Raw genomic sequence first — 14,144 nt, 5'->3', positions numbered from 1 at the left:
TGAATTCGTGAGCTGCTTGTGTTATTTCAGCTTTGCTGTCATGACCTCTATGTTGACTGTTATGCTGTATTGATAGGCTAATGAGGAGACTGGAGCTAAAGTTGCTTTAAAAAAGAGCTGTTCTCACATTGACCACATAGTACCTTTGTGAAATTGCTATTTATAACACTGAAAAGAAGAAAACATGGCACTAACCTTCCTAGTATTGCATGGGTAGAACGTTGTATTAAATTTATCAGACACAGCTATGACGTCAATCCATTTTCATTGGGAGGGCACTAATCCCAGTTAAAATAGATGTGAATTCCAGTCTCATCAATGGCAGCAAGTCGTTAAATAGGGGATTGTGAATTTCAATCTTGGAATAAATTTTACTGCTGCAATTGTGCCAGAAGACGACAGAATAGTGCCCATTTTATATAAAATCCAGATTTTGAGTTCGCTACAGTGTTGTTTTTGTAACAATAAAAAAAAATCATTGGTGACACTTTTTTTATGACGTAAAGATAACAACTTAAACATGTCTTGTGAGAGACGCTGTTCATGTTGATATGATTCATTTTTAACTCATTCATCTCTTCCGAAAATCCTCGCAAAGGTTGCTAGACAGACGACCATTCGCTGTTGTTATAAGATTGTTTAACATTTTCACCAGCTGCAATACCATTTTTTGGCCACCATTCATGCTTATACTGTCAACCTTCACCACGGCTGCAGTACATTGCGTTTTTTATTTATTTATATTAACCATCTGAATCTAAAATTTTCATAGAAAGATCAAAATTCACGCTTCAACTTGCAAAACAGGGGTTGAAATATGGCGCAAAAAAGAGCCAGCATCATAAAAATGTTTTTTTTTTTTACTAAAAATGTTGTCCTTCAAATACTGGAAAATGTTTTAAAATATTTTTCTAGACCAAAAATAGATAAGATCTGGAAAGATTTAAATTTTTTGGAGTTTTCATCGACTAACACTAAAACTTAACCTAGTGAGTGGCGGTCACATCAGTGAATGAGAGCATAAAGTTGGTTGTCAACCTCTGCATTTAGGGATTGGGCGCCAGTTGGAGCAATTGCAGTTATTTAATGGATGTGTCTGCCTTGTGCCATGTTACCATTTGTCCGATAAATCATTTGAAAGTGCATCGGTGCGCTGTAACATTAGAACTGACACATATGTAGTAAAAATTTCAAGGTACCTCACAGCCAAGCCCACTTGCTTTAAAAGTAATCTGTAAAATCAGGAAATCAATTCGAAAACAGACTGGAAGGCAATGAAGTAATGCTAAAATTGGAGCAACGTTATGCCGTCTACTTGATTTAGTGAGGAGCCTTGCTGCTGCCGGAACTAGCTGGCGGCAAAAGAGTGATTTTTTTTTTACTAATAGCAGAGAAGTTGCAGTAATCTAACCTGCGGAAAATTAGGGAATTATTCATTTACTCAAAGTCATGTTTAGTATTGAGATGTCCCAAATCCAACAGTATGAAATCAACCTCAAACAAGGTATTTTTCAGAGGTCCAGAATCGGGTAAAACATAGTTTTTGATCTGTATTTATCTATTTTTAAAGTATTGACTCATTGGTTGCTGTTACGACTCTGATAACTGTAACAGTTGCCATCGACAGTGACAGAAATCCAACTTATTTTGACTAGGAAGGGATGTCAGCAATTGTAAAACTGGATTGAAAGTCTGTCACTTTCATTGGCAGTAAAACAAGGTTACTCAATCCCAGCCGTTACAATTCAAATAACGAAATAATAACTGAGGTATATATCGCAAAAAAAAAACCCACCATACACTGTTCTATACAAGTTTTAGTCACAAATTATGGCTGCACTTTATACTGGAATAAATGCGGTAAACATAACCTTTTCTCTTTTACATGACTTTTATATTGAATAGTTTTGTTATGAGTGAGAATTATAACACATTTGTGCACTGTGATTGGCTGGCCACCAATTCAGGGCGTCCCTCACCTGGTTCCCATCATTGGCTGGTATAGGCTCCAGCACCACCCATAGCCCTCAACAAATTTGGATTTGCTTTTTTCCCCTTCCTCTATATTATTCATTCATTTTCGGAACTGTTTTATCCTCACTAGGGTCATGGGGAGTACTGGAACCATCCCAGCTGAGGGTACAAGCTCTGGTGTGTATATGAAATTAAAATAGCTGGACGACTTATGGTTTGTGGACGTGAAAAAAAGATTTATGAAGCCCTTCACCTTTTTGCTACATAGGTAAGGTCATCTCCCAAGCAAGGCTACATTGAAATTTCATTGCAATTGTTTTAGATTTCGAGTTGTTTGAAGATGTTTTGCAAATAACGACAGAAAGGGATGACCTGGCTTCATCTATAGATGTGAACAATATGGCGAAAATCCTCTATTATGCTACAGGCCATTTGAAATCATAACAACAACATTAGATGTTATAAATGTATTTTCTTACTGAACAAAATTCAAGCATTAGAGATAGATATAGGTCACTTTATGTATAACTGCCAATATATATCGTCACATTGTGGATTACTAGTCTGGTCTCAAGCGAAAGACACTTAATCCATATAGAAATTTGAATACAACATCAAGGTATGCTTCGACTTGTAATTTAACGGCACTAGATATTCCGCCATCATCAGTCTATTGTGGCAAAAAGCAAGCAAATGAGTCCGATATCGATGGTTAAGAATGCCAAAATGTACTTTTAAAAAAATTATTCAAGCGTTAAAATGTGGAGAAAATATTCCATGTGAGCTGGGGTGTCTTTTTGCCCGTGAACGTTACGCTTGAGATCACCTTGGCAGCCAAACAGAAGACAAACTATTGAAGACCTCAGCTGTGTGTGCGTGAACTCTCAAACTGAGTAGAGAATAAGGGCAGCCAGCCAAAATGTGCATCCGTCTTAAAGGGCCCTGCGGTGGTACCAAAAAGCTTGTGGATTAAGTAGAATGCTGTAAGTAAAAATCAATGTTGTGTTATCATTTTAAAAGCTAAAGTTGAGTTGGAATGTGCAGCTAAGCCCCACGCAGATGCTGTGTAGCTTCAAGCAATTCTTGACACAGTCAAGTCCAGCCAGCATTTATAACATCACTATTCTTGAAAATGGAAGTGTATTAACTCAGTATCTGCCATTAATGGGGATAGATCTCCAATTTAATGTAACACAATGATTTTAATAGAATTTTTTAAACAATTTTAACAATTGTTACATTTCTGGTACTTATTTTTGTAATTATTATTGTGTAAAAAATAATAATATGTGATGCAATTCCACTTTTAATATATCTGTATTAAATAAGTATAAGTAAAATATAAGTAGTAATACTAATCTAAGAGGTGTACTATATACGAGTTTTCAATGTTGTGACAGCAAACCTAAATTCTTTCATTTGTAATCTTTGTTTTCCTTAATATTCTTAAACTTTACTAGTGGAATGGCTGTAAATGAATGATCATGTTTCACTGCCATTGACGGCAATAGCCTAGTGTCCAATTTTACCAGTCAAAATACCGTATTTTCACGACTATAAGGCGCACCGCATTATAAGGCGCACCCTCAATGAATGACATTTTTCCATATATAAGGCGCACTGTATTATAAGGCGCACTGCCTATTTTGGAGAAAATTTAAGACTTTCAAGTGCGCCTTATAGTGGTGAAAATACGGTAATTGCTATTGACTTCCAGGTATGAAGCGCTCACTACTTTACAGTCACCTCTAGAGCCAGCCATTGTTGATGTTTTGGATTTTTTTGTATAAAATCTTGCAGTGGGGGAGGAGCTATATGATGGAAGATTTTGTAAACTAAGATGGCATCTGCATATTTAACAGTTTTTTTCAGTTCAGGCGTTTGTGTTTTTTTAATATCCGACAGTGGTGGTTTTTGGTTTTCTGGTTTTCTGTTTTTTTTCCATATATAAGGTGCACTGGATTATAAGGCGCACTGCCTATTTTGGAGAAAATTTACGACTTTTAAGTGCACCTTATAGTCGTGAAAATACGGTACCCAACAACATCCCTACCTCGTTTAAAACCAAAGCAAATTCCCATTTTTTTTCTGACTCATGCATGGCTTATTGGCACCATAACGAAGCCCCACAAAGCAAAAATCTATGCACGTTGGAGGGATCTGAATATCACTGCTATTCACACCACAGTGAAGCCATCTGTGAGCCAGCGTGATGGCCTTAAGGGACTACTGTTCAGTCACGCCAAAACAAGTCACCTCAGTCTAAACCGGGCAAAGAAACTGGGTGTTTTTTTTTCATTGTTGTTTGTGCAGCAGCCATAGAAAATAAATTCAACCAGGTTCGCTCATGTGAGGGCAACGAACGGTGTGATGAGCACAGCCAGGGAGCCTTCTCGCGACAGGAAGACAGACCGACTAAGCCTGCGAGCTCTAGCTCCGACTAAAATAAGCACCAGCGTAAAGGTGGTTTACAGCATAGTCACGCAAAACTAGAGCCCAACAAATGAGGTCGTGCATCTGATAATGTTAGTAAAAGTTCTTCCAGTTGAAATTTTACAAATGTCAGTAATCATTCTCTCATTCCCTAGAACGCCTTCTCTAGGAAAGAGTAGTGTAGTTAGTGGAGAAATTGCCAAGAATATTGTCAATCTGGTGCTGAACTGCAGTTGAAAGCCAATTTTTTTCTATTTGCAACTTATCCAAGTGTGAAAATGGAATTTACTAGTAGAAAAGCATTTTCAATTAATCTAGTAATTAGAGTGGAATTGTAATGGTTTGTTTTGAAAGTTCTGTTTTTAGTTGTATTGATTTGTGACTGTCTATCTCTGTGTGTGCCCTCCAATTGGCTGTTGAACAGTTTAGACTAGAGTGTAGTACACCTTTCGCTTGAAAGAACATTCGAACCTGACCAGGATAAGCACTTTCGAAAATAAATAAATGAAAGGATTTGGAAGTGCCATCTTGTGGCAACAGTGAATATGATTTGACTCTAGTTTAGCCTCGCCAGATTTTCAGACGAGTATCATGATTGAACAGAGCAAGCTTCCAATACAGAATATAATGCTAAAATCATATGAAAATATCATAAGGTCATTTATATTGAGCCCAGCGATTGGCTGTCCACCAGTGTACGGTGTTCCCCGTCTGGTACCCTAGATGGCTGTGAGACCCTGGTACCCTTGTGAGGATAAGCAATACAGAAAATGGATGAATAATTTATATCAACGTTTAACAAGTAGCGTTTATGTTGATGTGAAAGGCTGCAGTTGTCTTGGTGAGCTACAGTAATCAAAGGTATGTTATAGATGAATTGCCTAATTACTACACTTATACGTATTTCAACATCAGTCATTGGTTAATTAAAAAAAAAAACACACGCTAGGGGAAATGGAAAAGCAGATAATTGTAGCCAAAGAGTTAAAGATCATTTCAACTATATTTAATTTCTATTTCTATTTCTTTCAACCAAGCAAACTCACAAAGTCCAACATCTTCTATTTGCATTCTTTTACTTACTTGACAAGAAGTGTTGCGATCCAGGACCAAAATCTCGGTGTGCATCTTGAAGCTGCTTTAACCTCTCCTCAATGGAACTCTAAAAACCCACACAAACAACACAGCAGGTTGAAATCAAAGAGAATAATTCTGCTCGTCACAAATCCCCACAATGACAGTCCAAACACGCAGAACACCTGTGTCTCCTCTAATAGCAAAGCGTGAGAAATATATGAGGGTTTTGGCAAAGGGTTCTGCTCCTGAAGGACTGTGAACAGCCTTTGAAGAGCTTCAAGTGAGAGAGCACGACAACAGAATCCTAACTCGCCCCTGAACGAGATCACCGATTCCCATGGAGCCACGACGACATACAAAGTAATGGAAGACAATAAAAAGTAAAGGTAGATGAAAAGCATTGCGACAACCGCGTAGACGAACCTGTGGCGGGGTGACAATATTAAGTTTGCTGTCGCCCTTCGCCTGCAGTTCTACTGACATGGGAGTCAGTGTGTCCTTTGCACAGATGAAATATATTGGCTAAGGTAAATGCATTACTCTCCTGTCAGCGGGTGTAGCAACACATCCGCAAACATGGGCAGGTAAACCCAATCGTGTCAAATTGAGAGCAGAATCGGGCCTTGAAGTATTTAGGCAGAGGTAATGACTAACACACTCGAAAAGTTACATGCCCTTGAAAAGAAACTGCCACCATCCGGGCTGTGATGTAACTAATTGCTGCGATCTGCCGTACTCAGGCAATTGGAGCCGCCATAAGGAAGACAAATGCCTACATTAGCCACGATCGACAAATATTAGCAAATCAAATTTGGACAGCCGTTCTCGCTGATAGTGCAGCGGCCAGAATCAACACGCTGGAGGAATTTGATTGGGGTTTAATGCGAGCAGTTTTAATGAAGATGGAAATAGTTCTGGGAGAAAGAGAGAATTTGCACTATTGAAAAGTGAAACATTCACTGATTCAAAGGTTTAAACTGTGTATAAAGTGGCAGACTTGCAATAACATTTACTCATTATTCGGGGTGCAAATCATTCCTTCATGACAATATGATATCAATTCTTATGCACTGTACATAATGCATTTTTTTGTCAATCTTATTTTTGATTTAATGGCCAACGTTACACATTTAAAATAATCAGTTCCCTTTCACCTAAAGCAAATGAATCATACATCAAATACATAGTAGTTATGGACTGCCATAATGAATTGAAAATGAATTAATTACCAACTGAAGCATTTGAAAGTCACTTCATCAGTTACATATGCATGGGGGCATTGTCAATTAGATTTTTTTTAATTGCATTAGTCTTTCAAAAGCAAATACATTTGCTAATTTCTTTGATGATTTTATAATTTGATGATTGCGTTCTCTATAAGGGGTCCTCGTTGATAGGTCTGAAAATACAACTTCAGGACCAGGTTAAGAACGAGTGAGATCAATTTAAATAGGAAATAGGTTTATTACCGGACTGCAGGATGGTTGGAGAATGCTCCGACAGCTGTGAACCTCTCACAGCCTGTCTTCCTCGCAATTCTATCTGAATGAGCACTAGCTCAGTCTTTATATAGACCACATGGTAAAATTTCTAAGACAGTGATGTAGGACAGAGCTTATGTAAACAAAACTTTGGGCTAATATGGTTACACATTAGCAGGTTTAAGTTGTATGCAAACACGATATTTTTATAGCACACACAAACTGCCGCAGCCTATCTTATATTGCGCCTTTCGAACAAACAGTTCCAAAGTGAGTTGGCCATATTCCACAATACAAGGAAACAATTGCAAGGCCAGCTAGTTAGCTATCTTACAATTCGTAGTACGAACAAACAATTGCAAGGCCAGCTAGTTGGCTTGTCCTACATTCCACTGTCCTAACAAACAATTGTAAAACCAGTTTGGCCACATTGGCTGGACATGAACAAACAATTATTAAACCAGTTGGCAGGTCTACTCCAATACTCGTGTTAAAGAAAACTCAATCAAATGAAGGGATTATATCTGCCATAAATGACCCTGGGGTGTGCGGCATAATTTGCACTCAGATATGCAGGAAGTAGATGGAAACAGGGATGCTGGTGCACAAAATTGAGGGTTTTAGTAAGAACTAGCAGAAAAGCCTTAGAAACTGCATGGACTTGGTAAAAACCAATAAAGAAACAAACCTAATGGGGATAGAACGTACACTCACACACTGACAGGGAGACGACATGACCAAACGCAAGAAATACTCCAACAACCAGACATACCAGGACGCAACATATTAATAGACACACAAGGGATAATTATCAATTAAACTCGACTGGTCACAAAAGTAAGGAGAGCCTAGAGGGATCAAACATTACCTAGAAAGCACACACAAGGGATTTGCACCAAAATCCCAAAGAAAACATAACAATAATAAAATAATATAATGTCTGTAATATGAAACAGAAGACCAGATTCTATTTAGTGGCTAGGTCGAAGGTCAAAGAAGTCATTAAAAAGAATTTTGTGATGACCTGACAATTCTTTAGACTATCTAAGTCATATTTGCAGGGTATAAGTGAAATAATAGAGAAATTGTCAAAGGTTATTGCGTTCAGAAATGTTTAATTTGGTTGCTTAGGTGAAGATCTGCTGTTTTAGACTGTTTTAATTTTTTTTTTAAATGGACTGGTGGAAATATCAATTACTATATTAATGAGATAATGACTGATAAAGACTGATTTAACTGGAGAAAGGCTGTTGAACTGCTTCTTTAATTTTTGTGTGGTGTTAACTTGACAAAGTTACAATGGGGTCAGTGATAAAACTGTGTTTTTCTTTAAAAGCAACTCTACTGTGTCTGTCATTGTCAATGGCAGCCAATGTGTGACAAAGTATACTTTTTTTAAAAATAAAACACTTGTCAAAATAGAGGCAATGCATTAGCAGCTTGCCCCACAGTTTTGAGATTCAGGGCTGAAAAAGTCGGCAGTCAAGCTTCCCCACAACCCTAATGAGGACCTGGGGCATTAAAAAAGAATAGATGGATAGAAATTTATTCCACACGAGACAGAAATCCAAAAACGGAAATGACTCATGAGACTTCTGCAAATTTTATAACACTCGAGATCAATGACAAATGTCAGGAACTCCACCAGTTTTTATGTGCATCGATATAGGAAATAGAAAACGATCCCAGAATAGTTGATGAAACAATTTAGGAAAATGGTTCATTTTTATTATTCACTTCAGTTAAGAATGAGCAATTCATCAAAGTTTTATAGCAAAAGCTAAATCAGATAGTGGATTTGTTACTATTCATTTTTCAGACTAAATTTTCTATTTTTTTTTTATTGGGACAAGAACTTGTTCAGCTTTTCAAAATGCTTCAAAATAGACTGTTTTTTTTTTTTAAAGTATTTTAATCTTTACCCGTTTTCCAGGTCTATCATGACCTTTCCTGATATTTTAATGATTAAAAACACCCTAAAAAGTTTTTAGAGTGTTTTTAAATTTTTTTAGTGAAAATAATAAAAGAGTAATGTGGAAAACACAATATCAAACTGCATAAAAAAAGTTGAGTACATAAAAAAATACAACAACAACATTAAAAACCTGAATCTATTTTTCATTGCTTTTCTGCAATATGGATTAATCATCTATGACTTTTTATTTGGCTCTATTGTACCCTCACATATTTAAACATGCAGGTTCGTTTTGGAATACGGAATTCCACGATGTAACAATTTTCCGACAATAATAATTACATAGGATATCATTTTTCATTTCGTATGGCCCACTAATGAATACATTAGGGACCGGTCCCGCAGCTTAGAGCTTTGGAGCTACTGCTCTAAAAAATATGTATATATATTTTGTTATATTTATATAGTGGCCATCTGATGGTGTGGAGGTTCACTCGCCTAAATTCAGTGCAGGCAGGCGCGGGCTCGATTCCCACAGGTGGTGGTAGTATTGTGTGTGTTTCTCTCAGTGTGCCTTACGACTGACTGGCGACCAGTCTAAGGTATAGTCTGCCTTTCGCTTAGTGTCGGCTGAGATAGGCTCCAGCAACCTCCGCAACCCTTACGAGGATATGCCGTATATTTATAAAGGTAGTTATATTAATTATGATTATTATTTTAGTACACAGAAACCTGTCGAGTTTTATTCATGTTTCAAAGTAGTAACAATGTCAGAGAGAAGACTTTAAAACTGTGATGTTGTACGGGATGGATTTCCCGATGTTTATTGTGTATTAGCAGCGTATTAACCGTTTAAAGGAATTGTTAACCGAAAATGGCCCCTTTGTACTTGTTTGGGCTAACCCAAGTCATTTTTTCCCTTAGTTGTTTTATTTTATTGTATTTACATTTTTATTATTAAAAGGAAAGCAGGAAATATTTTTTTAAAGATATTTTAATCTATTGTTTTCATTCATTTTCCACACGAAAATTATATGCCGAGCTGATTCTTGAGTTTGACACCTGTGATCTAGTGGTTCACCAATACAATACTGAACAGGATTTATAATTTAATGAGAATATTATACCACATTGGCTTTTAATCAATATATGACAATAATGATTCATTTTAAAGGGGCAATTACAACATCAGCCAACTGATTAATAGTTAGGCCCAAAAGACCACAAACATTTAGTTTGACATTTATTGATGGGTTTTTTGTATTTGCAATATGCAATTTTTGTTTCTATAGAAACGATGTGTGCATTTAGAATGATTCTCACAAGGTATTGTGGGAAAAGCCTCTGAATTATCAATGGTGTGACCTTACAATCCAATGAGTTCAAGACAGGGGACAAAGGCTAATGTGGAAGGAAACAACTTTATCTGCTTCACTGGATTACAAAACAAGCCTTCCAGTTTAATCTGCTGTGTTTTGCTGTGTTGGTGAAGTGATTCACTCGGAGTGGTTTCAAGACCTTAGTGGCAGAAATGATTCAAAAGAAGGGAGATCCTGGCAACAAGTGCATCAATGAAATCGAAAGATGGTTCTCAAGGAAGAAATCAGAATTGGAAGAATATTCTGTTTTTTTTATAATTGCTAAGTGTGGCATGTGATGAGCACAGTTGGACCCAAGTGCTGGAAAGCACAGGCAGACACGGGAAAAGGAACTTTTATAAACATAAACTTGTTCTAAAAAATAAAAGCTCAAAAACTTCAAACCACAAAAAAACAGGGGAATGTGTCAAAGTACAACAAAGAAACCAAACAAAAAGGGCATGGAGAACACTGGATATAAACAAGCAGGGCATAACAGAATAGGGACCGAGTAGAACTGAATAAACTGACAAAGACTAAACGTTTATATAGACTGACATGGTTTGACGAGACATTTAGAAACTGAGATGAGAGAGTAAGCAAGGACCAGAAAAAAACGGGAAATCAATGGCTAATCACAAGTCACAAAGGGATAAAAATTCAAGAGCACCCCACTCCCCAAATAATATATACCTCATCTCATCTCAAGGAGGCAAAACACCATTAGGGCTCGCACTCATACCTAGGGGCAATTAACAGTGTCCAATCACCCTACCATACATGTCTTTGGATTGTGGGAGGAAACCGGATTTCCCGGAGAAAACCCAAACAGGCCCGGGGAGAATATGCAAACTCTACACGGGTAGACCGACCTGGATTTGAACCCAGGAACCCCACTGTGAGCCGACGTAATAACCACTCAACCCAAACTGTGAGAATCTTGTAGACAGTCTACTAAAAATCAGTACCTGAAGCAATTTCCATCTGTTGTTGAGGTGCTCCAGAGCGCGAGCGTTTTCCATAGACAAATGGACGTCGGAAATGGCCAACTGGTGCGCCAGGTCATTGATGTGCTTCATTCCTTCCTTCACCTGCGTCAGTTCCTGCTTGAAAAGCTGTATTAACAGACAACAGAGGTATTTATTTATAACATTAAAGTACATACAGCAAACCCCATAAGTAACAGACCAAACCAGACCGATAGAAGGTGGCCAAAAACTGAGGAGGAACACAGTTTATGGATTCAAATTCATTCATTAATGTGCCAGTTGTTTTGTTCTGTCAGCTGTTTTCCACACTTTAGGCAATTGAGAGTAAATTTTTAAAAACTTGAAAGTTGACACCAAGTTCTTTCACAGGACTGTATTTGGGAGAATTGCTAACATCAGTGAAAAAAAATCCTCATAATTCCCATTTATTGTCATGATCGTTATTTTTATAGACCATATATGCTGACAGTACGCCATATTGCGGGGTAGTATAAAGATAGTACCACAAACTGGCCTCTTGACACCAATAGCTGTCCTTGTAGGACACCGTCGCAAATGCCAAAGAACAGTTTTTGGACACAACGTTTTGCATATTCAGAGATATATATGCATTGGCAAGATAGGGTGATAAATATTATACTGTGTTTTTCGGACCCTCCGAAGAATTCACAATGAAGAGGGAAGAAGTATATGCACTGGAGTATAAGTCGCATTTTAGGATGGGGATTTTTTTATTTAATCAGAAACCGCAGGCGGTTCGGCGGATGAGTGGTTAGCACATCGGCCTCACAGTTCTAGGGTACTAAGTTCAAATACAGGTTGGTTGATCTGTGTGGAGTTTGCATTTTCTCCCTGGGCCTGTGTGGGTTTCCACCAGGTACTCCGGTTTCCTCCCACATTCCCAAGACATGACTTGTAGTCCGGACAAAAATCGGTACATAAAGATACATTATTTCAAAGTGAAATATGTTGAAAAAAATACTAGCATATTAACAACACTCGATAACTATCAGCTAAGCATCATGGCACCTCAGCGACCTCTCATTAGCTTTTGTGTATGTGCCTTTTAGGTTTCATCCTCGAGTGACTGACAAGCTTCCCAATGGCTCTAATTAGGCATGTTGTGACATGTTTATTTTGTGATTCTGCCTAAAACAGTGGTCTCAAACCGGTCCTCAAAGGGCCGCAGTGGGTGCAGGTTTTCATTCCAACTCAACAAGGATACCTTTTGCAAGTGCAATCAGTTAATTAGAGTCAGGTGCTACTTATTTTTAAGACACCTGATTGGTTAAAATTTCGGCACTGGATCGGTTGGAACAAAAACCAGGACCCACTGCGGCCCTTTGTGGAACCGGTTTGAGACCACTGGCCTAAAAGAAAGCGACACCCAATTACACACAGGTGCGATGCCAATGATCTGCTGTCCGCCTAACAATATCTGCTCTATTAACAATTTCAACACTCACCATCACCGAGTGCTGTTTTGACCTGCCAACTCCTTGTCATTATTGTACTAACTGCAATGCACACAAAGGGTAAACAACACAGAGCTAAATTATTTTTCAAAACACTTCTTAGTTTGAATGGCTTGGAAAAGTATCCGTCAGGCCACATAGGGGATCCAATCTCACCTATGCTAGTCCTGTCAATTCCTGTTAAACGTGTCCTTATATCCTGTACTTTTAATTAATTCATTCATTTTCTGAACCGCTTTATCCTCATTAGGGTCATGGGGGGTGCTGGAGCCTGTCCCAGCGGACTTCAGGCCAGAGGCAGGGGACACCTTGAATCGGAGCTCACAGCTAATTAGAATGCCCAATCAAACTAGGTTATTCCCTACATGAAATATAACATAAAGATGATTATGCACTGGAGCGATACAAATGAAAAAGGAAATGCAGTGCATGTTTGTTTACCTTGGTGGCGTCAATGTGGTCCTGCAGGGAGTCGATGAAGAGGTCTCCCACAGGCTCCCAGGCGTCCCTCACACCCTCTGCCTGCTCCAGAGCCAGCGCCAGCTCCTCCATCACCGCCTGGATTTGTAGAAGACGCTCCAAAGTCCTTTCCATGTGTCTGGAGAGTTGAAAATAAGGCATATTCATTTTCAATTTTTGTTACTTAGTCTATGGTATTGGTAAACTCATAGACCAAAGAAAGACATGCAAAGATTTGATTCTATCGCCCCTCTAGAATCAATTAAAACTATGTTTTGTCATAAGCTCTGACCTGTGTCTATCCACACAGCGCGCCGTGAGCTTCTCCCACAGGTCGCTTGTCACATTGGCCTGCTTCCAAACGGAGCGGCTAACGTTCAGAATCCGCCGGCGGGGTGACACATCTGCACGAAAAGAACAGGGTTTAGATTTAATCTCAGAAAATGCCATCTTGAAGATGGAAAAAGAGCAGGTGCTTAGATTTTGCTTTAAATAATAACTGTAGAAAGAAAGAAAATTAAAAAAAAATGTTTTTTATTATCAATCATGGAGAAAACCACACACAAAAATGAAAAAAATAATATGAAAAATTATGAAAGATAATAAGGAAAGTTGGAGAGAATGAACAAAACAAACAGAATTTAGCATTCGTATAATTATCTAACATACAGCATAGTGTTGTAGTATGAAAATTAAAACTCTGTATCATATTATTTAATAATTGGTGTTGAAAACAATTTTAATTTCATAGGAAACATTTTAATTATATTTAGACATAAAGAATATTTGCTCCAGTAAGGTAACTTTTTAATGTCTTATCTGTTTATGTTTTCAGTTAATTCATTTTTTTTAATAATACCATCTTATCAAATTGGATGGACAAGGCAGTACAATGCAGCTTTAGCTCATTAGGGGCACTCGGAATTTATTCCCTGTTCACCCTGAGCAGACTATTGCCTTGCTTATGTTATGTTCTCAGTTAA

General features: G+C 37.9%; 1 protein-coding gene across 1 annotated transcript in view; it reads right to left on the bottom strand.

Moving 5' to 3' along the window:
• drp2 (dystrophin related protein 2) overlaps nucleotides 1-14,144 on the bottom strand; it is a 118,049-nt gene that overhangs the window by 20,820 nt on the left and 83,085 nt on the right. The window contains exons 6-9 of the mRNA XM_077733012.1: nucleotides 13,454-13,565; nucleotides 13,144-13,300; nucleotides 11,207-11,353; nucleotides 5,491-5,569 (exon numbers count right to left, since the gene is read on the bottom strand). Of these exons, the coding sequence (XP_077589138.1) occupies nucleotides 5,491-5,569; nucleotides 11,207-11,353; nucleotides 13,144-13,300; nucleotides 13,454-13,565 (495 nt within the window). The remainder of the gene's footprint in view (nucleotides 1-5,490; nucleotides 5,570-11,206; nucleotides 11,354-13,143; nucleotides 13,301-13,453; nucleotides 13,566-14,144) is intronic.

Source organism: Stigmatopora nigra, chromosome 14, assembly GCF_051989575.1.
Source record: "Stigmatopora nigra isolate UIUO_SnigA chromosome 14, RoL_Snig_1.1, whole genome shotgun sequence".
NCBI lineage: Eukaryota > Metazoa > Chordata > Actinopteri > Syngnathiformes > Syngnathidae > Stigmatopora > Stigmatopora nigra.
The sequence above is the reverse complement of the archived record's forward strand: the minus strand, read 5'-3'. Positions and strand labels throughout refer to the sequence as shown.